We start from the raw sequence: 25,747 nt of genomic DNA, 5'->3' as shown, positions 1-25,747 counted from the left end.
ATGGCGCAGCCCCGGCGTCCAGTCACGTGACACCATGACGTTGGTGTCTTTTCCTTCTCTAAGCTTTCTTGGTTTGATGATTATGTCATGCACCCTCTATAGAGCGTCGCAGTCCCGCCCCCTTTCACGACGACGCCAGGCCCAGAAAATGATTCCCAATGCATTTTTCCCATAGACATTTCACAAAGTATTTATTTAAAGACAGTTACGCCACGGACAAAGCCAACTCGAACTGTGAAAAATCATGACAACAAAACACTATTTTGGACCAAACAAATAATTACAAAGAAGAAAAACAAGTAAAAGAGTGTTTTAACCTGCCGTTGTTTTCTTCTTTCTAATTATTTGTTCGGCCCGAAAAATTGTGTTTGTTATGATTTGTCACAACTGGAGTTGGCTTTGTACAAGGCTTAAAAGACATTTCTATGTAGCTAAAGTACAGAACAGGAATTCATCATATGGGAAGCAAAAAAGGGAAAAGATACAATATACAGTGAGGGAAAATGGGGGGGTGGGGGGGGGGTGGGGGGGATTCAGATTTTACAGAGGCCAGTTTTGAATTGCAGCCATCCGTAGGTGCCCTTTGAGAGCGGTTTTGAAGGAGTCAAGGGATTCACATGTCTTAATGACTGTTGGTAGAGCGTTCCACATTTTGGTGGCATAGGAGCGAAAATAATTTAGTCCCTTGTTTGTGCCGAATCTGGGTTGTACATGGTTTGTTGCACTCCCTCTGGTGTTGTGGGTGTGGACTTCGTTTACATTAAGGAAGTATTTAGACAGGTACATGGGTATCTTGGTGGTGTATCGAATCTTGTGGACCAGACCCATTGCAAGATGCTGTACTCTGTCGTCGACCCTAAGCCATCCCAGCCTGTCAAAGTGGGCAGGGGTGAGGTGGGTTCGGGGGGTGAGGCCAAGTAGGAGCCTGACCAGTTTGTTTTGGGAGGTCTGGAGCCTTGTTTTAAGGGCCTTTGAGGTGCTGTGGTACCAAGAGGTGGATGCATAGTCAAAGAAACCTTGTACGAGGGCTCCTGTTAAGGTCTTCAAGGTGTTTTTGCTGACCAGTGAGGAGATCCTGTAAAGGAATCTTGTTCTTTGATTGACTTTTTTGATTACGTTGGTGGCCATTTTATCACCGGAAAGATTGGCCTCCAGGATGGAACCTAGGTAGGTAATTTCATCTTTTCGTGTGATAATATTGTCACCCACTCTAACCAAGAAGCCATCTGCCTTGCTGAGTTTACTATTTGAGCCGAAGAGGATGGATTCAGTTTTTCCCAGGTGTAAGGATAGTTTGTTATCAGCGAGCCAGGTGCAGATTCTACCGAGTTCAGAGCTGAGGGTCTTTTCAACCTGCAGTTTGATCCTGTCCGAGACCAGCAGTGCTGAGTCATCTGCGAACAGGAACAAGTTGCAGTCACAAGCTGAAGTCATGTCGTTAACATAAATTAGGAACAGTAAAGGCCCTAGTACAGTATGCTTCCTTGTGGGACGCCACAGCTCACTGGGGTGTCATGGCGCAGCCCCGGCGTCCAGTCACGTGACACCATGACGTTGGTGTCTTTTCCTTCTCTAAGCTTTCTTGGTTTGATGATTATGTCATGCACCCTCTATAGAGCGTCGCAGTCCCGCCCCCTTTCACGACGACGCCAGGCCCAGAAAATGATTCCCAATGCATTTTTCCCATAGACATTTCACAAAGTATTTATTTAAAGACAGTTACGCCACGGACAAAGCCAACTCGAACTGTGAAAAATCATGACAACAAAACACTATTTTGGACCAAACAAATAATTACAAAGAAGAAAAACAAGTAAAAGAGTGTTTTAACCTGCCGTTGTTTTCTTCTTTCTAATTATTTGTTCGGCCCGAAAAATTGTGTTTGTTATGATTTGTCACAACTGGAGTTGGCTTTGTACAAGGCTTAAAAGGTCTTTAAATAAATACTTTTTGAAATGTCTGAGGAAAATGAACGGGGAATCATTTCCTGGGCCCTGGTAGGGGGCTGGACTGCGACGCTCTATAGAGTGGGAGTATAGTCCCCTGGGGGTCAACTAAGTACACAATGGTTGAAGTGAGTAATGACAGGATGTTTGGGGGCTATTACTGTAGAGCAGGGAAAATCCTGGGTGGCTAAAACTATATTTGTATAGTGTGCATGCACTGTAGACTACTTGTTTGATGCCTAGACTTCACTGAATGTTGTATAGTGGTTTGAGCAGCACCGACTGCTTGCAGAGAAAATAAGACACTTAAGATTGTTGTGTTGTTGTTTGTCTGCATGTTTGTTGTGTTGCCTAGACAATTTGATAGGCCTAGTTTATTGGCCTGAGAGGGGAGAATCTATACAAGCAAACAAGGTTGTTCAGCACCATGGACAGCAACACTGTCAGAAAACACACCCACGTTTTGAAACAAAATGAATCACAAGGCTATCCATTTCAATAAGATATGTAGACATTGTCTGTTTAATTACAGTAGTAGTAATAAATACATTATGTGGGTTAATCACCCCCCCCCCCCCCCCTCCCCTCTTTCTCTACCGGAAGCACTTCAATGATCTCGCTAAAGGAGTGTGGGATGTGCAGTGAAAACCTGACACTTCCATTTCAAATTGTAACCTTTGACTGATGATAAAAAGGTAACTGACACAATGAATTGACAGACTTTGCCGATTACAGATACATTTTAACTACATAAATCTGTTTAGTTCAGCTCTACTATCGGAAGAAGTTGCAGCTCCTGATTCTACCCACATAATCGTCATCATTCAGATGAAGATACTATAGTTGGGTATTATCTGATACTTCCGTGACCGCGGAGAGCAAAGGTCCATTTCTCAGTGGATTTATCATCTATGAAGGTTAAAAAATAAATTGAGCCCCCATGCCCCTCGCAAAAAATTGTGAGAGCCCCAAATCCATATGGCTATGGCCATTAACAACCTGTTAATAAAGCACAATAAGGCAAAAATGGCAAAATTTCATTATGCTTTAAGCAGCATGTGGCGTGTCAAACTGAATCCATTCCAAGCATTAGTTTTTCACAAAAAAAAACCCTCCTTGGGCTAAAAACGGCATAGCCGTCTCAATTCGTTTTTTAACCTTCATAGATGATAAATCCACTGAGAAACGGACCTTTGCTCTCCACGGTCACGGAAGTAATAATTACAGTACAACTAGATCTATCTTGTAGATCCCTCTTTCTCCTGGAAACCAGGTCCAAAACGTCCAGAACATTTTGGACCACGCACACGATGGCGTCAAAAGATAGATGATTGATGTCCATTGATTATCTGCATCTCCCTTATCTGTTGCTGATTATTGCGGCCGACACTTGAGCTGTAAGCAGTGTTACTTTATTAGAGGGTTGAAATGGAAGGCACAGACAGCTGTGTCATGCCACTGATTGCACAAGCATCGTGTGAATACCCGGTTGATCATAATTACCGGGGGAGGAGAGATAATGACCATCCTGAGCGACAGATGGGTATCATGCGTCCGTGTACCCATATCTTACTTATTCCTACACGGCAAAGTCCACAGTGTTAATGTAACTCTGAGAGTGTTCACATGGAACCAAATGGTGCCATTTTTACACTCTCAGAGCTACATTAACACTCCATATTTCACTGTGTAATAACTTCCTGTCAGCAAGCCATTGAAATGCTTTGAAGAAAGATCTAAATTATATCAGAAACGATGATGTTCCACAGCCTGATTTGAAGGAAATTACTAGGTGGTTAGCATGGCTTGGGGGGTGCATGGGCAGTGCATTTGCAAACAATGTTTAATTTTGAACATTTGTATGATATCTTTTTGTATGACACATTTTGGACAGGATATCGCAGAGACACAAGAAATCAAAGGCAGAGAGAGAGAGGAAAGGCATGTGAGAATTATCGGTGGTCAGATTCGAACCTGGGTCCTCGAGCTAGGGAGCATTATGGTCTGTGCACTGAAAGACTGAGGGCCGATTCATACTCCTATTTTAGAGCCGAATAAAAGTCGGTTCGGCTCTGTAGAGCCTACAATTTGACGTCATTTGAGGTTCGGGGGGGCGGGTACCGTCCTAAAGTCGGCTCTTCGGTGCTACTGAAAATTTCTGACGAGCCGAAATCATTTCGGCACTACAGCGCCGAAACAGCGGTAAAATAGGAGTATGAATCGGCCCTAAGCCTGTGAGCCACCAGGCACCCCAAGAGCCTACACTTGTACTGTATCTATTGTATAGTTATTCTAACTCTCCCGTTGTGAGATATTTAAATTAATTTAAATTCATTATTAATAATTAATGTGTCAAATCGGGAGCGATTGGTGCAGGCAATGAGGAGATAAGTGTTTGTTTCTGACAGACACACACACACACGGACAGACATTGTTAGAATTATAGTATGATGAATAAGATTTCCTTTGACATATTTATTTAAATTAATTTAAAGGCAATAATGTAGTCCATCTCAATATACTGTACCAATCATTTGCTCACAAAAATAGATGTTACACGCATATGCCTGATAGCACAAAGGTTGAACAAATTAAAGTACTTTTTTCAAAGGCTTATAGCAAACAGACCTTATTTGACTAAATGATCAATTTCCTGATTTTGTATATTTTACAGAGAAGATATAAGATTGTATACTGGGCAGTGGGCACGCGCTCACACACACACACACACACACACATACACACACACACACACACACACACACACACACACCCACACACACACACACACACACACACACACACACACACACACACACACACACACACACACACACACACACACACACACACACACACACAATGTGGTATTACTGTGTTTCATGTATGTTAACTCAAAGCTCTGTCCACCATGCACGCTCATTTTCCACGGTGGTTTTTGGGCTTTGCTTTCACATCATGGATCTCTATTAGCATACGGGGCCCCGGCCCGAAGACAAGCCGGGGCAGGAGACATCAATCACCAGCAGCGATAGCTAATGGAAGGGATAAGATGGCCCACTGCTCTCATCCTGGCAGAGCTGACCTGTTGTCATGGTTTAGAAGGTGTTAACTCTGCAAGGGGCCAACTGAGATCAATATAGACGCTTTCATCCAAACGGCCTCATGTTGCTAGGCGACGAGCCAAATCCCTACACATGCTGCTGGTCGGTTGGTTAATATTTTCTTGTGTTAGCATTGGGCTAACCTCTGTATGTTAGCTCCCATCGACCGGTTCAGTGTAACGTTAAGCCCTGATTTGTACTTAGCTGAGAGAATGGGTGTCACACACCGAAAACAGCAGATATACAAGCTCAGACTAATAAACAACAAATCACTTATACAGTACTGCACTTTTAACGGTTGTTGTTTGTCAGTTTGAATTTGAAACTGTCTATACATAGGTTCTCGGCTCAAGGCTGTTCGCCATTAGCGCGAGGGGATGAAGTGACGGAGGAAGGCATGACAGAGAAGCAACACATTGACGTCGTTTATCAACATTGATATTGAAGTGGCTTGGTCCGTCGTAGCTTGGAACCGTGAGGCGGTGGCTGCTTATTTAGAATTTGTGTATGAATCTCAGGAGTGTCAATGTGACACATTCATGCATATCAGTCTCCATGTCAGTCATGCCATTAGTGGTGACTGGTGAATTATTGATTTGTCGGAGGAATGTCATTATACCATACAGGAAATAAATATAGTATACGATGAATATAGTATACGACTCAATAAAATGAACACAATACACTAGATTTATAACCAGACAGGAAGAGCAAGTCCACCAGCAGTAGGTAGGTACAGGGACAGTGTTTTCCTAAGATCTGGTGAATCCATCCATAGTGACTGCATGGCTTATTGATTCCATTGATTCTGTCCCGAATATACAGTATTGGCTTAGTAAACAATCTAAAGCCCTAACCACACCGAAGGGTCACCATGCGACTCCTTGGGTCAAAACGGTTGCAAGGAGTTAACGCTAAAACCGTCTCGAGCCTTTGGTGTGGTTTGGGCCATTGAATTCCATGCGTTGAATCACTAGGGTTAACGTGGGTCAACGTGCAACAAGATATATCACACTCCAGGGACAACGCTAAAACCGTCTTGACCCTTTGGTGTGGTTAGGGCTTAATTCTAAGTAGACTCCCAAACATATACTATACTTTAAAATTTAGACCAATTGCCAAAATTGTCTTGTATTCTACAAGCTCACAAAGTAACACGTTGTGTTGTAAGCTTGTAGATGAGCTATCTTTAAATGATTCTTTAATCATTATCTTTATAGAAATGTTGTTTCTATAAATATTATGGACACAGGCTTAATGTGATTAAAAGGGGAACACTACATTTCAGGGTTTTTATATGGCAGATAAAGGAAGAGGACAGAAGGATATTGGATTGGGATATTGGGCTTGGTTGTTGATTTGTTGGGATTGCTAAGTATTGACGAGTTGGGATTGGCTGGGATCCAAAAGGTTATCTGAGTGCCTTACCTTCTTGTATCTGGGGATAGGGAGCTGTTGTCCCATACAGATAACGCAGCAACACACAGACAGGATGAAAGCATGCAAGAAAATAGGGTGGAGGAAGAAAAAGAGAAAAAGAAACATTTCAAAAGAAAGTCAAAGGTAAACAAATATGCAAGTAAAAAAAGGAAGACAACATGCATACAAACAAAGTAAACAAACAAACAAACTGAAAGCACATGACATCTGAAAGATACTTTCAGTATAATTTGGGTAATCGCCAACAGGAAGCTACAGTATATGCTAAATGTATTGTTTGTTTCGGCACCGCCACATTCCAGCCCATTCCATTCGGTTTGTAACACCACCAACGCAGACTCACAGATGTAATCCATCATTGTCAAATCCAGTTATGTACAGAAGATACGAAGTAATTTTATATTAGAACAGAAACATGGGAATTGCTCGTTGCACTACAGCAGGGTTCCCCAATTAATTTTCCATATTTTGACTAGGGTATCAGGCTGGGGGCCGAGTACACACGCACGAGGTCGAGGTCTTGCCCTGAAAATTCATTTTCAGGGCATTGAAAAGGATGCCCAGTTTGACTACCTGTCAGTGGGGAGTGTTGGCTGATAAATTAATATCAACATCCTAATACATCCTAATACTGGGGGGTCAAATTATGACAGGCAATTCCTGCTGTCAAAATATGACCCCCCCCAGTCAAAAAACACTTTGTTTGAAATAGACACTCATGCTTTCCAAGGTGTGATTTGGGGTCCTAAGGATGAATATCAACATCTTAAAACCAAAATGTTGAATTGTGGGTTTGAGCTCACATGCCCTTTTGATGTAAATCAAAAGGGGGGGTAACTACCTGTCAGTGAGAGTAACTAAGTATGTTTACTCAAATACTTCAATATTCAGTATTTTAATATTTTAATTATTTTAATTTATTGATACTTCTACTCTCCTACATCTCTGTTGGGTGGGTGGAGTAGGACGTAGGCTCTACAATAGCGACTTTAAGTAACGACGGCTACGGCAGTCTGCTCCGGCAACCGGAAATGAATCAGTGCTCGATACATAAACCTGCTCTCCGTCGCAGCCCTTTCTACTACGGGAGAACCTACACTTACACGTAGTGTCTATAACCATGTTTATTGAAATTATAGCCGTCATACATTTACACTGATTGCTCCATCACCTCTCTTATGCTGTGTAATGTGTTGGCATGCTCCGAATGAAGAAATAACACTACCATATGTCATATTAACCATGTTTATTAAAACATTTTAGAATAACACAGATTGCTCCAGCACCCTCCTCTTCCCACTGCTGATCATGTCCAGTGCATGTAAGAATTAAGCAATATCGACAAGTTAGCTGATGCGCGACGGGGTGTTTAAAAAAAAAGTTTGACACATGCTGCATAGACGCATCACCATGGAATCCAATGTCGCCGTTGCCGACGGCTGTTTGCTTAACGATTTTGACAGCTACGGCGATTGCGTCACAGCTCCCGTATTTCCGCCTAGTGGAGCCGTCCTGAAAACAGTCGTTGCTTAAAGTCCCTAAGGTACAACAGTAAGCGACATGGTTAGGAATTGACATAACGACAGAAATTGGGGTGGAAGAGGGGTAAAATGATTGGCTACTCATAAAAGGAATAAAAGAATAAGGCTCAGAATGCAACTACGACTAATAAACCAACTTATTCTGTGTTTTATTTTATTTCCCCTTGGTTTTGTTTGGGAGCACTTTCTCCCCATTATTTCAATTCACCATTAATGAGCACATCTGAGATCTGACACTCTGAACTCTTTAAAGTGGATGGTAATGTGTTCGTTCATGATAACCCCAGAGATACCTTATTCATATCTTAATTCCTTTAGATGCGTGGTTTGCAAATCCCAATAATAGTGATGATGATAAAAACTATATTTAAGTATTTTCTTTCAATACTACTGCATTGGTTTTTCAGAAATGGCATAACATACAAGCAAAGGAGACAAAATAAATGAGGAGGAATAAAAAGAGACGTAAGAAGGACAAAGACAAAAAAATAAAATAATAATAAAAAAATATATATAAATAAATAATAATAATAATAAAAAACCTCCCATTTCGCAAACCCTCAACACCATCAGTGCCACAATAATCCATACAGTGCAAAGGGGTACATACTACATACCCCCCACAGACAAGAGCACTTGCATTGCCCGGGTGGTTGGCTCAACCGTCTGGGCACCTAGGCTGCTGAGCCAATCCCAATCCCGACTGCCTTTGCCGCATATCTTCCCCCCCCATCTCTCTCCCCATTTCCTATCGGATTACTTTCAACCTATCAATAAAGGCAGAAAAAGCCCAAAAAATATTTAAAAAAAGAGCACTTGTGTAGGAGAGGAAGTCATATCTTTACCAGGCATAGTGGTGGTGGTGACACCAGTGATGCTAAAGAATGAGAAGCCATGTTCACCGTGTCCCCAATGACTGCACCGTAGCGCCTTTATCCAGAGCTTCAGGACAGATCTTTCTTTGCCTTTAAGACCGCACATCATCACGAGGGAGAACATTAAAAATATTGGATAGTTGTCTTTAATCCAGTTCATTAAAATCCATCAAAACAATATTTAACTATGATCATAATGAATGAATGCTAATGTGCAATGAGGTCATTGCACATTGCACATGTGGCCATAAATCAATGACAGTTTTCCAAACTAGTTTGGTGAATGTATTTAATTAAGTTGTTGAAACAGATTAACAAATTGAACAGCAGGGGGTCCTGGCACAAATGTAGCTGTACATGGATCTTTAATACAGGTGTAGGAAACTTTCACAGGTTAACCTGGCGTGTTTATTTATTTTTTGGGGGCCATTCCTTATCTTTTAATGTCCTTATCCTTTTTGTTTGTTTGTTTTTTAACCTGGTTGGCTAGTTTTTCTTATCTCATGGATTAAAGTTCTAAGTCGCCACGACTGATCTGTCAGTCATTTGGATTCAGCATGTCTTCCATGGAAGCATGTCGCGCACCCAAAATAGCCTACAAGGCCAAGCCTATCTACAAGGCAATATGACTTGAGCTTGTAGATGGACTATTTTTGGTTATTTTAAGATTGTGTGTTTGAATAGTGTTTCAATGGGTCAAACAATAGAATCCATGTTCAAATGAACCTTCCAAACACCCGCTTCTCTAGAAAATATACGTCTAGAACGAACTGCTTTCATGCTGTCTCACAAATCACTTAACTCTGTGCTGTACTCTACTGGCCACTTTAGGTGGTGCAGCTTTCCGTTCTTGGACATACATACAGACACAGGGACAGATATACGGACACACATAGCTCCGTAATGGAGCAGAGGCACCGCTCAAAAAACAAGTATTTATTACTTACACAACACAAAAGCATCTCTTCTAATAGCATATAATTTGAATAATAAAATATATGTATTATGTATGTAAACCACAGACAGACCACTTCCACTTGCACTTAATAATCTTTAAAAGTGGCAAAAAATAGCTGGTCTACAATATTTATAAACCTCACCGACCGACTTAAAGGAACACTTCACCCCTTTTGCAACCAGATTTTAATGATGTTTGGGAGACAAGGAACACTTTCCTGGGGTTTTTATGTGGGTAATATGTGTTTTAGATACTTTAGTATTTCCAAGTGTGAAGTGTCCATGATGTCATGGACACTGGGCTCACTTACTTCCTGGACTACATCAAGAAAGCTTAGAGAAGGAAAAGACACCAGCGTCATGGTGTCACGTGACTGGACGCCGGGGCTGCGCCATGACACCCCACCACGCCCCCATGTGCCAAAACTCACACTGGAAGTTTGATGAATACATGGGAGTGGATGGGAGACCGCTGGACATCTTGTAAACAAACATTATTTATGAACGATAGCGACCTTTGTCATATAATCGGTCCAGGAATACAATAGAAGACATATCACAGATTGTTTTCCGACTGGGTGTTTTTCGACTTGCTAACTGTTTCATTTTACTCAGGAATTTAAAGAGCACAGTAGGCTCTGGGCTGAATGGGCTTATAACCTGACTCCGCCAGCTGGTGGCAGTATTGGGTTCACAATCCTGCCTTCAAAAGCCTAACATTACAAACTAAATAACGCTTTGAAAATGTTGAGAATAAAGGATTTTGCAATATTACAAGTCAGTGGTGTTTTCACTAAAGTAAAAGTTGCCTAGCAGTAGCCTATCACAATATGCTCTACAAGTGGTTAAGTTTCAGAATAAATACGCAAATTAACAGTAGCCTTAGGACCAACCCGCCTAGTATAATACAACAGTAGTTTTAAGTAGTACAATACAACGTAATAGTAGTCTAGTAATAACTAATAATTGTAGTGAAAGTATAATATTTGCATGTGAAATGTAGAGGTAATTAAACGAGTTAAGTGTCCCTCAAAATATAGTAGGCATAGGCATGCCTTAAAGAGGTTAATGCTTGCTCTATCAACTCCAGACATTGCCTTATTCAGTTTCAAGTTAAATATGAATGAATGACTGGCTCACAGTCAGCTCAGGTATATAAACAGTTAAAGCTGTTGTTATGCAAAGTAGTGGCTATTTGAATTCGGCACGGTACTTTACACGGTGTGAAAATAGGGGGGGGGGCGCCAGTAAACCTAGACCACTACTAGGCACTTGTTGGTGATGTGTGATGTTATGTTACAGAAGCGTTTATTTTACAATGGTCTCAATCATTCAGAAAGTGTTTATTTATATGCTTGTCTATACTTTGCTCCATTCACTCTAATACATTCCCAGCAGTTTCGGCAGCAGATTCATCACTGTGTAGGCTACTACTTAAAACTACTGTTGTATTATACTAGGCGGGTTGGTCCTAAGGCTATATGAAAAAAAGTATTTCATCAAACACCACTGACTTGTAATATATTGCAAAATCCTTTATTCTCAACATTTTTTAAGCGTTATTTAGTTTGTAATGTTGATGAATTAAAAACAATATAGGTATGGGGTTTGAAGGCAGGATTGTGAACCCAATACTGCCACCAGCTGGCGGAGTCAGGTTATAAGCCCATTCAGCCCAGAGCCGTACTGTGCTCTTTAAATTCCTGAGTAAAATGAAACAGTTAGCAAGTCGAAAAACACCCAGTCGGAAAACAATCTGTGATATGTCTTCTATTATATTCCTGGACCGATTATATGACAAAGGTCGCTATCGTTCATAAATAATGTTTGTTTACAAGATGTCCAGCGGTCTCCCATCCACTCCCATGTATTCATCAAACTTCCAGTGTGAGTTTTGGCACATGGGGGCGTGGTGGGGTGTCATGGCGCAGCCCCGGCGTCCAGTCACGTGACACCATGACGCTGGTGTCTTTTCCTTCTCTAAGCTTTCTTGGACTACATGTTGTCTCAGTAAGACAGCCCTCCTATCCACAAGGAGGAGCAGTGCACCAAAGCATTATGGGAATTGTAGTCCAGGAAGGAAGTGAGCCACTGTCCAAGATATCACGGACACTTTAAAATACTAAAATATCAAACGCAGCTAAAAACCCCACGAAAGTTTTTCTTGTCTCCCAAACATTATTAAAATAAGATTTGGTTGCAAAAGGGGTGAAATATCCCTTTAACCTCTTTCACTTAACACATGTGATGCGTCGTGAGCTTGTTGATTGCTATTGATCTGCTATTTTATATTTTTTATTAAGTAGTGTTAAGAGATTATTACTTGCGCAAGCAGAGTGCGCAAGTAATAATTTCGCCCGGTCTTCGTTCACCGTGACAGCCAACCCGCCATTTGATGTGTATGCAAAAAAAACAGCAAATCTGTGCCTGGTTTGCTGGGACCAGATCACATAAATGACCATATGTCTTACGTCATCATTTAGAGCTAGTCATACGTATACTATATACATAATCAGTAAAATAAAATAGCAAATTGTGCCTGATCTGCTGGGACCAGAGTACGTGGTGTGTACATGTATGACTAGCTCTCAATGATGACGTAAGAAATATGGTCATTTATGTAATCTGGTCCCAGCAAACCAGGCACAAATCTGCAGGTTTATTTGCATACGCATCAAATGGCGGGTTGGCTGTCACGGTTTTTGGCGCAAAGTAACCACAGTATACCGCTAATCAACTTACAACTACATACTCTATATAGTATATGTATATGTATACGTATGTCTTACGTCATCATTTAGAGCTAGTCATACGTATACTATATACATAATCAGTAAAATAAAATAGCAAATTGTGCCTGATCTGCTGGGACCAGAGTACGTGGTGTGTATATGTATGACTAGCTCTCAATGATGACGTAAGAAATATGGTCATTTATGTAATCTGGTCCCAGCAAACCAGGCACAAATCTGCTGTTTTTTCTTTTTTTTTTTATATATCTTTTATCCCACGATTTTGTAACCCATTTTTCACCCCCGTGTCAATCATCCTGTGATGTGATCCTGGGCTCTACACACCCTCCACCAACCTAGGGAGAGCAACGGACTTAACTCATGCTTCCTTCATGCCTGAGTGTCCAAGTTGCTCCTTTACACCTGACAGGGGGGAGTTTCCCTGGTTGGACGTAGCGCGTGGAAGGAACACGTTATTCCAACCAGTTCCTTTCCCCTCCATCAGGCGCCCCGGCTGGCCAGGGGGAGGCAGTTTAGAGACCAGGATTACTGCATGTTTTTTGTGAGGGTACCTACCCTAGGGGACACGGGGAGAACATGCAAACTCCACACAGAAAGGCCCTTTCGCCAACCCCGCCTTCGGGTATGGGCACTGATGACGCGGAGGAGAGAACACGCCACCAGCACCCACAGCGCCCCGAGCGGGAATCAAACCCAGGACCTTCTAGCTGTGAGGCGACAGCACTACCCACTGTGCCACCGTGCCCCCTATCTGCTGTTTTATTTGCATACGCATCAAATGGCGGGTTGGCTGTCACGGTTTTTGGCGCAAAGTAACCACAGTATACCGCTAATCAACTTACAACTACATACTCTATATAGTATATGTATACGTATGTCTTACGTCATCATTTAGAGCTAGTCATACGTAAACTATATACATAATCAGTAAAATAAAATAGCAAATTGTGCCTGATTTGCTGGGACCAGAGTACATGGTGTGTATATGTATGACTAGCTCTCAATGATGACGTAAGAAATATGGTCATTTATGTAATCTGGTCCCAGCAAACCAGGCACACATTTGCTGTTTTATTTGCATACGCATCAAGTGGCGGGTTGGCTGGGACGGTTTTTGGCGCAAAGTAACCACAGTATACCGCTAATCAACTTACAAATTACATATATATGTATATGTATGACTAGCTCTCAATGATGACGTAAGACATATGGTCATGTATGTAATATATCTGTGCCTGATTTGCTGGGACCAGATTACAAACATGACCATATGTCTTACGTCATCATTGAGAGCTAGTCATACATATACACACCATGTACTCTGGTCCCAGCAAATCAGGCACAATTTGCTATTTTATTTGCATACGCATCAAAAGTGGCGGGTTGGCTGGGACGGTTTTTAGATCATGTATATTTTAACAAATGTGAAAGTATTATTACAGAAATTGAAGTTAGAGACACCTATTACTCTGATCATGATTTAGTATTAATATCACTATATTCCAAGATGAAATACATTTAAAACAATTGACAATTTAGAATAAATAATAGAATAATTATACTGTATAACATATTTTAATTCAGTTTATATACCTTTTTTCATCACATATCAATGATTTATTTTTCTTTAAAAAACTAAAAAGGGATCCAGAATATATCTAAATCGATAAAACTGTATTTCTTATATAGATAGAAACTTGAACCATACTTAATAATACTAGGTGTTTATATGCATAAAGTAGGTAGGTAGCAAATAGTTACACCTAATAATTAGACATTTCAAACGTTCCTTCACAGAGATACTGAGATTTGACAGTTTACAGCGGTCGAAAGTACTTGCGCGCTCTGCTTGCGCACTAGTTGGCCATTTATGGCCTACTAGTGTGCAACAAGCAAGTATGCACTCGACAGAGTGCAGTTCTAGGTTATTATACTTTTCTTGACTGAAATAATGGAGATACAAGGTTTCTGCCTATCAGCAATGTATGATGATGAGTGATGACCATGAGTTCTCACAGACAGAGAATAGGGGAGGAGTGCTGTGCTGCTGACCATGAAATTGTAGCTAATTACTTGGTCTAGTTGGAAATGTAATTCAATTTAATTGATTTTGCTTAAAGTGAAATGGTTAACGATAAAATGAACGTACTTGTGTAATGACTTTTTTTCCCTTCTAGTCAGCAATCATTTAGTGACAACATTTTTGTCACATCGTCTTTTAGATGTCACGCCCATTGAAACAGCTTTCCACGTTTGTGGTATTGGATTGGCAACTCTCAAAAGGCTCCAAATTGTCAAATCTTTTCAGTCATGCGATCATTTATTAAGTGTCTGCAAATGTGGCACAGCTAATTGGAGTGACATTGCAACAGAGAATTATGCACTACTGTACATCACAGAATCATAATCAATCTTTATTGTCACATCACATCACAGGTTTACAGATGTAAAACAGTGGGTGAAATTCGTGTTTAATATTCCCTTCCTAGTAAAGCAATGGCCAGCAGTAGCCCTATGTAATTGTTGAAATCAGTGAACCATTATGAATCATACAAAGCTGTTTGGCTGACAGATGGCAGGATAATCATCGTTCTTGTGGTTATCTTTAGTATGCACATTACATTCATAATTGATGCTACCATCATATCTTTTGTTCAGCTTAAGTGACATTTTCCCCCTTTGAGTAGTGAGTTTGTTCAGAGGCGTGTGTGTGTGTGTGTGTGTGTGTGTGTGTGTGTGTGTGTGTGTGTGTGCGCGTGTGCGTGTGTGTGTGTGTGTGTGTGTGTGTGGTGTGTGTGTGTGTGTGTGTGTGTGTGTGTGTGTGTGTGTGTGTGTGTGTGTGTGTGTGTGTGTGTGTGTGCGTGTGTGGGTGTGTGTGTGTGCGTGTGTGGGTGTGTGTGTGTGTGTGCGCAACAAAGCTCACTTTGACAAAGTGACTGTTTTGCTGTCAATGGCTCACAAATAGGCTGTGTTCATTTATCTGTAACGGTGGTTATACACTCGGTTTCACGGTTGGAGCCGTGCCGCCCGAAGGTGGCTTTAGGTACATGAGGCACCGGCGAGTGAGCTAAAGCGAGCAAGTCGCCGTGCCGAGCTTTGCGAAGTCTCCTTCAGTCGATTCAGTGCTGTCCGATTATGTACCGAAAAGGAATCGTAAATCATTGTGTGTGTGTGTGTGTCCCTACCTCCGACACAGTGGCCCCGCCCTGACTGGCTGCGGGGGAGCAGGTGAACAGGAGTTCACAGAAGAAAACTAGTACTTATTTTTTAAGCCAACTGTAGTACTGCTATATATATATATATATATATACTTCAAGGTAAGAGATGTAATTAAATGTTAAGAGGTTGCAGTTGGATCTACTACAAACGTATACAAACCCCCAGAGTCCAGAGAAAACTCAAGTCGACAGCCAGTGTAATTTTGCTGAATGGGATAACACTGCCGCCGGCGCCACAGTGTCTGCTTACACCACTACACCAGCCATAGAATATTGTGCAGAAACCTTGTATCTCCATATTTCAACTAGGGATGTCAACGGGTAACCTGATAGCCGGTTAGCAGACCGTTAAGAAATATCCGAGTATGCTCAGCTGTATGTATCAGCTTTACGGTTAATTTGCATAATAATAAATGCGTGTTCTGATCTTAAATCCCTTTATTTGAGATCGTTTTTAGTAATAGTACAATATAAACATTACAGAGACTGTAGTTGTCACTGTACAATACTTAAAAACAGGTGTCATGTTGCACACATGCCTAAAATTGCTGTTATTTGCGCTGCCCAGCTTGTCACACTCCAGGCTGCATGAAAAACAGCGCCCTCAATGTCCCAAAGTTCTCTGTTGTACTTCAATGGCTAGTTGGCTACAACGGTAGCTTTGCGGTAGTCAAAACTAAAGGCGAGTGACAGCCAGACGAGATTAACACATGTCGACCGTATCAATGCAGATACCTACTTGGCATTATTAAATCCATTATTGCCCTGGAGGGAGAACGTTTACAGCCGCCGCCGCTTCCTCCTCCTCCTCCAATCCATCTCTCCACACTGGCACAGCTTATGGCTATCAAGTTAGCCATGTACTATCGATGTTTGAGGGTTTTCTCGTCAGCGAAAAGTCAACAAACAGAACATGTGAAATGCATGCTGATCTTCCTTAATAATAAAAAAGGCTTAGCCCATGCGTCCAGTGGCTTTATAGGTATAGGTTGCCCAGATCTGGACTGGCCTTATTTATGTTTTGAACTAGAACCGGTGGACCCCTGTACTGTAGACACGCAGATGCATGCCTGCAGATGCAATGCGTTGTTTATTGATGATTAAGCCTACAACAATTTATTTATATTGTTAAATGTTGCTTTTTTGTTTGTCTTTTAAAAAGGAGCATAAATAAATGTATACCATTCGTCTACCAACTTTAATTATGTAGTCTATAGGCCTACATGCATATTACATTTGGGGTAGCCTATTAAAATATATATATCAACCGCTAATTAACCGGATAATGCCATCGGCTACCGTTACAGACATCCCTAATTTCAAGTTGTGTTTTTTTTCGCATCATACATCATACTACAGTGTCGCACAAAAGTAGCAACGTTGTGAACTTGTACTGTAGACCTGCTATAATTCTGTCTGTGGGATTTATACATATTGAACCAATGAAAAGTATTTAAAAATAACTTGTGAATACGTAACTTTCACCCAACTGTGACGACAATGCTTTGTGACATCAAATCCAAAGTTCAACTACAGTACAAATACCATTTCCTCACATTATGTACATGAACAGCATAATAGATACACCTGTATCTGTTGTGGACATTCAGACTGGGTAACTCTTTTGCAACATTTAGTCGTCTGGACATTTTTTTGTACTGTGTCTTCTACAGCAGAGTACACGCACGCACGCACACACACACCGGACTCCTTAACCCATTAAGGTTTCCTATACTCACCAAGGGATCGATAACAATCACCAGATTTCATTAGCGGTATTTCCACTGCTCTTGGAGCAAACCGCTTCTTCCAGGAAATGACATGGGCAGGATGCAAATCTATAGGTTTTAATTAACACAGCCTGCTTATTTGAGATGTAGGGGCACTATGTCAAGCTATTAGCTATTAGTTCCACGTACTAATCAGACATGAGCTGCCTTGGCCTGCATGGCCAAGAATGAGAATAAGGTATTGTAAAAGATACAGAGAAATAACAATAATACAATACAATTTACAATAGCCATTCTCAAGAGGGTACTGCAAGTGGGCCCCCAAATTAATTGGCACAACACTTGTTTTGAATGATAATATAATTTATATTAAAAAGTGACAGCAATAAATAAGAATGTGAATTATACTACTGTATGTTGGTTCCATTGATTCGCGGTGGAACACAATTGTTTGTCAATCGACATAATAGTCATGCTACCAGTAAGACGCCTGAGGGCGAGGTTGCGTGCACCCATCCGCCTCGTTGACGGCAGAGCGCTGGCGCTTTGGCATCCCTCACCCGCTCCTCGCATGACTTCTCCCTCACTATTGATGGCTCCACTGTCACCCCCTCCACCCGAGTCCGCAACCTCGGTGTCATCCTTGACCCCACCCTCTCCTTCCAGCCCCATGTCAACCAGATCACTAAAGCTGCCTTTTTTCACCTCCGCAACATTGCCCGCCTTTGTCCCATGCTATCACACACTCCCGCTGAGACACTCATCCATGCCTTCATCACATCCAGACTCGAATACTGCAATAGCCTCCTGTATGGCGTCCAGAGCATGTGAGCGGAGCGGAGCGGCCGATAATTCCGCTCTTCGCTCTCGACGGCTTTTGTTACGCTCGCTCCGCGCTCACGTTCATCTTCCCCCACGCCGCTCCCCGCTCGCTCAGCGCTCACCTTCATTTACGCACGGAGCGCTCCCCGCTCCGTGCTCGCTCCGAGGCTACACTCAGATGCCCGCTCCGCTCAGCACAGATGCCCGCTCCGCTCAGCAGAAAGAAATGACGGGGGGAAAAATAAAATGCTGTTTTCCTGAAATTGGCTAATTAAACCTGAAGGCCTTCGTTTCAGACCGCATGTTGCAGCAACATGCAGTCTTTTTTGGAGCATGATGTAAATTAGCTTGATTTCGTTATTTAAAATATCATAGAATAATTAAAACAGACCCAGTTCAAATGTATCAACCGAAGTATGGTATTTATTTTAATGTACCACTGCGAGCACCATGCCGCAACCAAGTTCAACGCCAGTGACAGAAGCAGAACCACAATAAAAAAAAACGATAATTATGCACAGCCCTCGGGGCATATATAGCTCGGAGCGGAGGACAGTTCTCGCTCCGAGCGGCTCGGAGCGGCTCGGAGCGGAGGACAGTTCTCGCTCCGGAAGTCAATCTGACACATTTAAAAACCCGCTCTGCGCTCACGTCAAAATCCCCTCGCTCCGCTCCTCGCTCGCTCCGCGCTCCGCTCCGCTCACATGCTCTGATGGCGTCACCACCAAGGTTCTCAAAAAACTACAGTGTGTTCAAAACTCTGCCGCCCCCCTGCTCACCAGAACCAGATCCAGGGACCACATCACATGTATCCTCCGTGAACTGCACTGGCTCCCAGTCAAATTCAGAATTGACTTTAAAATACTCACCATCACATACAAAGCCCTCAACAACCAGGCCCCCCTCTACCTCTCTGAACTCATCCAACGCCATGTCCCCACCCACTCCCTCAGGTCAAGCACTGCCAACCAACTGGAACCCCATAAGTCAAACAAGCCAACCTGGGGTGACAGGGCCTTCGCAGTGGCCGCCCCCTCATTGTGGAACTCACTCCCAGCTCACATCAGAGCTGCCCCACCTTTGAAATGTTCAAAAGCACACTCAAGGCCCAGGCCGTAGCGTAACGGTCTGGGCACCGGACTGGTGATCCAGTCGCGGTGTGCCGCGGGTTCGACTCCCGGACCCGACACGGCCTTTACCGCATGTCATCCCCCCATCTCTCTCCCGTTTCCTGTCAGCCTACTTTCTATCCCTTAAAAAATCAATAAAGGCGTAAGCCGCAAAAAAATATCTTAAAAAAAAAAAAAAAAAGCACACTCAAAACCCACCTTTTCAGACTTGCTTTTCCTACATAATTCCCCACCCCCCACTTTGTCTGCCTACCTTACTTTCTAGTTTAACCTTTTAACGTTTAAGTTTATTTTTCTAATAGAACTGAGACTTCACCACTTTTCAACCTATCTTCATATAATTGGTCCTCAGTCTCATAGGAGGGCTGTGGGCGGTTAAAAAAAACGTCTTCCAGTGACATCATCCATGGGGAATCCAAGCTAATAGAAACTGTAGGCTTTCTATTCCTGAAAAGTTACAATACGATAATGGAATCCATCGTTCTCGCAATACTAAAAATGCCTAACGATGATGTCACTGGAGACGGGTTTCTGAACTGCCAACAGCACTCCTATGAGACACAGACCGAGCACAAAGGAATTGTGCTATTTTATATTAGTGAGGACCAATTATATGAAGAAAAGTGGTGAAGTTGTCCTTTAACACGGTCAGATGGCTGCAAACGCTTTTGTGGTTTTCTCAAGTGGGCCCTGATCCAGAACGGGTTGAGAACCACTGATTTACATTTTATGCGTTCAGCAGAAGCTCTTATGCAGAGCAACTTGCAAATTGCAAGATTGGAGTAAATGGCACGAGCCTTAATCAACACACGACAGGGTAGGGCTGACCTTCAACCTCTTTTGTCAAGTCGAAGATTCTAACCATAAAAACAAGCCGAATGCAAATCTTCGAAGACGAGGCCCGGGCGATGGTGGTGCGGGGGGGATTAAATAACAAGTCAGTAATTCATGAATCATGGAGCTCAAACACATGGCTTTGAAGGGTAGCAGATCTACAAGCTCTGAACAGCTTGTAGATCAGCTATTTCAATAAAAATAAACTGGAAAAACAAACTTTAAATAAACTAGATTTTGCAATTTTCATGTTCAACTTTCGTGCCATCGAACAAAGCTTCGAATATTCAAATGTGTTGGGTCAGCCCTTGTAAATAGTCAGCTAAACAGAGTGCAAAGAAAACAATGAAGTGCTACAAAGTAACGCGGATACCAGTTAAACATCAAACCTAGCATCCGTCTAAACAACATGCTATCTAAAGCATTTGAGATAACCATACTCAGTGGTTCTCAAAGCGGGGTCCAGGGACCCTCAGGGATCCTTCAGAGGGATTCAAATGGACCCTTACAGGTCTGTAACACTGATACCCTTACTGGTCCATTTGGTTCCATTTGTACACTTCTATTTGTTGTACACCATTTGGGTTCCATTTGAGTTATGGGGGTTCTTGAAATTAAACGTTTGTGAACCACTTCTGTATATGTCTAAAATCCAGATTTATGACAGGTTTATGACAGAGTCGAGAAAAAAATAAACATGGTTTCTTTGGTTGACTAGTCTGTGGTGTACAAGTAGATCCATCCAGGAGTCTAGCAGTCCAGCAAAATAGCTACCATCAATCAAGAGTGACGGGTGCCTGCCCACGCTATTGCCCACTGTCGTGCTGCTGCCCACTCCGCTGTGTGGCACTTACCTTGTCAAACATGCCTGTCAGACTGTCACCATTGCGTCTTTGAATTGTTTCACAATAACAACAAACATTCTTTAAGAAATACTGGGGAACACCACCACAGGCTCCTGAGGAGTGCAAGGACAGCCTGAGTTGTTAGCTTTTATATGGTGTGCCATATACATTTGCTCTCTCTCTCTCTCTCTCTCTCTCTCTCTCTCTCTCTCTCTCTCTCTCTCTCTCTCTCTAGAAGGCAGTTGAATGAACTCACACTCACACTGAATAATTGTGGCGTAGGCAATGAAAATCCTACACTTCCATTGAAAATCATAACCTTTGACAGATAATAAAAACATGAATTAATTAATAATTGTATAGGCGGCTGTGGCTCAGGAGGTAGAGCAGGTCGTCCAATGATCCCTGGGTCGGCGGTTCGAATCCCGGCTCCTCCTGTCCACATGTCGAAGTGTCCTTGGGCAAGACACTGAACCCTACATTGCCTCCAATGAGTCGGTCGGTGTAAGCTTGCCACCATTGGTGTGTGAATGTGGGAAGTGAGGACACTGACGTTGTTCTGGACCGAATAGACTGTTTTGCTTTGTAGCCCCCTGCTGCCAGTTGATGGTAAAATGCAGTACTCACCTCATTTCCTGTCTAGACAGGACGTTGTCAGATCAGGAAGAGAATCCATGACTACAATGTGCTTCCAACTAAATGTGTCAGTGTGAATTGCAATCTTTCTCCATCGTCTTCACATGCTTATTAATACGCAATGTCTGTGAGTAGTGTTTAGGAGACTTATATTGTTGATAAGAGCACCTTATTTGTGAACTTTAGCAGAAGGTTGTATTATTATTCTCTCTCATTGGATGCTATGGTCTGCTGTGTATATATTACAGTCTAGTTTACCCTAATTGATTGAGAGCCTGTAAAAAGAGAACAGGTGTTATTTACAGTATTTTCCTACCTCTTTGGTGCAAAGATCACACATTGCAGTACTTTCTGTACCCACCTGCCAATCACCTGCTGTATGTAATGGCTACCTCCTTCATCTGTTTATTGAGTGAATACATTTCCTACCTGGTTATGTACATTATAGGCCTACTGTACTTATGTCTTGGCTGTATGCAATACATGCTGGCTTATTCGTGATATTCTTTAATAATTCTACTGCATTTACATTTATTCTGAAACATACTGTATCGTTTCTGCTTTGTTTCAGTTTCACACTTTGTTCAGTAAATCTTCAAAAACAAGTCCCGGCTTCCACTGGAGTTATTGAACTGTGTTTAACTTACTGGGTAACCTATCGCTGGTGAGACCAGTACAGACGTCGACTGTTCGCCGCTTCACCTCCCAATGTATGAATGAATGAACCATTGTAAAGCGCTTTGAGCACTTGGAAAAGCGCTATAAAAATGTCATTCATTCATTAGTTGACACAAGGATTACAGAGAAATGGGAATGATATCAGTCTGCATCGTGCACACATGTTGTATCTTGTATTGCAACATTGATGTAACCTTAAAGTATGTACAGTATATCGATCATAGTGATTGAACAAGTATAAGTACCTATACATGCCGCTGCGAATATCTCCTGTGGCGCGGAAGCCGTTAAGTATTTTTAATCTTTGTTTGACCGATTTGGTCGCTTTGATTCTTTTCTTCCTTCCTTGTTTATTGACACCTCATTGTACCGCCTATCTGGCTAGCTAGTGGCGCTATAGCTATGACAGAGCAGATCAGAGGCAGGGACGTAGCCGCACAAGCCAACCGCACACCGGGAGGCGGTACAATAAACGGTAAACAAACAAGAAGAATCAAAGCGACCAAATCGGTCAAACATAGATTAAAAATACTTAACGGCTTCCGCGCCACAGGAGATATTCGCAGCGGGATGTATAGGTACTTATAGTTCACGAATTCAGAATAACTCAAACAAAAAAAGGCCGTCAACCGCCGCAGATACGATCTTAGCGAGCATATTTATGTCCGCGTTCCAAAATTCCCATACGAAAATATAGTTATGAACAGGGAACTTACATAAAACTCATCAAAATTTCAGAAAAGCTTTATGGAGGGTTCCGAGAGGGGCTAGTGGTGACTGGTGATTGGTGTGGGGGTGATTAGTACTGCTATCTGCGGTGATTTAACACAGCTCTCTGTTAATCAAAACAGGATTTCATTGAGACATATGCCATCAGTACGTCCTACACTGTGTGAAACTGCAGAAACTGTGTTTTGTGCAAACGACACACACATCCATAGAAGAAAGGATGCCATTGATGCCGGGCAGAAACCTCTTATCTCCATATTCTTTTAGTGTTCTTTCATAAATGAATGCCCTCCTTAATCACACTACAGCTTCACGCAAAAGCATAAAAAGTAGCAGATCTGCAAGCTCGAAACTCGGGACAATGCAACACGTTCTGAGGCACAAGGCAACGCATTTTTTTATTTGAATGCTAACAGTTTTGGACATAATGAGGTTTCTACCTGACAGAGACGATGCGTACGGATATTTACCAGCATTCCCACGTACGAATTATTTTAATATTATTGACGACCTCATCAAATGAATTATTAATAACCATTCAGACTATAGCCAACTTTAATACCTCTGACGAGGAAGGATATAGTATGGTTGAAATATCTATACGTGTCCAGAACAACAATTCCCCAGGCATGATTCTGATATACAACAGAGATATGATAGTAATCCAAAGGATAATGCAGCTCTGATAAAAAAAATATCAGATATATTTTTTATCTCTGCAAAGGCGAGTGTGCAATTGTTCAATAGAAAGGGCTTATAATATAGCCTTGGTCCTGAGCTTGAATTTAGGATACTTAAATCAATAGATTAACTAGAGTTGCGTTATGTGAGTAGCCTATATAATACTTTTTAACCGCTGTCAAAATAAGCTGATCTACCAGTTCATGCAGTACGGTGCATCGCGGACCACCTCAGAGAGGAGGAGATCTGTGCATTTTGCAGGAATGTGATGACGTTTTTCACCTGAGGAAATATATTTTGGTTCCTGTTGCCTTATATGTGGAATGGACGTGGATGTTCAATTATACCAGGCGACACCAGGAGAATGTGTGGCAAGTCATGCGGTTAGTACTGGAAGCTGATGCCGAGGTAGAGCGCAACACCTACGTGTTGCGCTCTACCTCGGCAATCCATCTCCCAGAGTTATAGCGCATTGCGAAACGGGGATAGATTTTTTTTTGGGAGCTACCTGGAGTGCGGATCCTTTCTTTCCTACTTGATTGTTAAACTGAATCAATTCAATTAGAGACAATTTACTTTCAGTAAACTAAGTCTACATTGCTATAGATCAAATTAACGTAAATATAGTAATATATAAGTAGAATCTGAATGGACAAGCATGAACACACTAGGGATGGGTCAGATTAATCGATTCATCGATTAACGTTGATAGGACCCGAAATCGATTATGAAAATTAATAATCGATAATCGTTTTTTTTTAGTTTTTTTTTAATGAAAATCTGTTGGAAAGGCAATATTGTCATCCAAACAGGACAGGGCCATAGGCCTACCAAAGTGTGCCTGGGATGTGTCTGTGTAGCTGCATGACTGAGAGGAGTGTGAGTGGAGATTGATTCCAATCAAGATACAGGTTTGGAGGATTTAGCAGGTGTTGGGAATTTACCTAATCAGGCCTAGGCTGGGGTTGCTATGGTGATCAATTGGCTCAACACTGGCCCAGGGACCACCAGTGGTCCTCATTTAAAAGATGTTAGTAACCAAATTATTATTATTAACTCTCAAGAGTTACAATTATTGTTAATCAACTACATCAGGGGTTCCCAAACTTTTTTGACTTAGGTACCCCTTGGGGGGAGGATTTTTTTAATTTGTAGGGTTCATTAAAATTTCATTAAATTATATATATATATATATATATATAATTTACGCACGCACGCGCTTGTTATTCAACCGTGTTAGATATGCTAGTCAATACACAGGCTGTGACTGAAATATTGATTCGGTGACTAAAGTGGTTTGTTTTTATAAAAAAAGAAAGTCCACACAAAGGAAAATGAATGAAAAGCCTCCAAGGTCCTTCTCATAAGGAACCATTTGTGCGGTCGTCTGTATCATGCTTATCAGTAGTACTCACCTTGGCTTTGTTGATGGTACAGTGTAGTGCGTTGTTCTCCTGGTCGTACAGCAGACTGAAGTCCAGGGTTCCCAGGGTAGCTACATAAAGACACAGTGGTCAAGGGGAAGAGAGAGCAATTAGAAATGCAAAATGCTAATTAAAAGGCTCCACTACCACCAGTGTTGTAACTAACGCCCTTACATCACGTTACGTTACCTAACGAAACTACTTTTTGCAGTAACTTGTAACCTAACGCTTTACATTTCCCCATTCCATAACGGCGTTATAGTTATTGTGCGTGCGTTACCCGCGTTATGCCGTTATTGTGAATATTATGTCAACTTATGTGATCCAAGTGAAAAGTCTCCCCGTCGTCTCTGTGCTGACTGCTGAGAGAGCGCTCTCTGTGTTGTACTCTGTTGACAGGTTGT

General features: G+C 41.9%; 1 protein-coding gene across 1 annotated transcript in view; it reads right to left on the bottom strand.

The window, feature by feature from the left end:
- Positions 1-25,747, bottom strand: part of doc2b (double C2-like domains, beta) — a 148,036-nt gene that overhangs the window by 44,017 nt on the left and 78,272 nt on the right. The window contains exon 2 of the mRNA XM_083773201.1: positions 25,335-25,414. Within this exon, the coding sequence (XP_083629327.1) occupies positions 25,335-25,414 (80 nt within the window). The remainder of the gene's footprint in view (positions 1-25,334; positions 25,415-25,747) is intronic.

This window comes from Protomyctophum parallelum, assembly GCF_964188405.1.
Source record: "Protomyctophum parallelum genome assembly, chromosome: 1".
NCBI classification, from domain to species: Eukaryota; Metazoa; Chordata; class Actinopteri; order Myctophiformes; family Myctophidae; genus Protomyctophum; species Protomyctophum parallelum.
The sequence above is the reverse complement of the archived record's forward strand: the minus strand, read 5'-3'. Positions and strand labels throughout refer to the sequence as shown.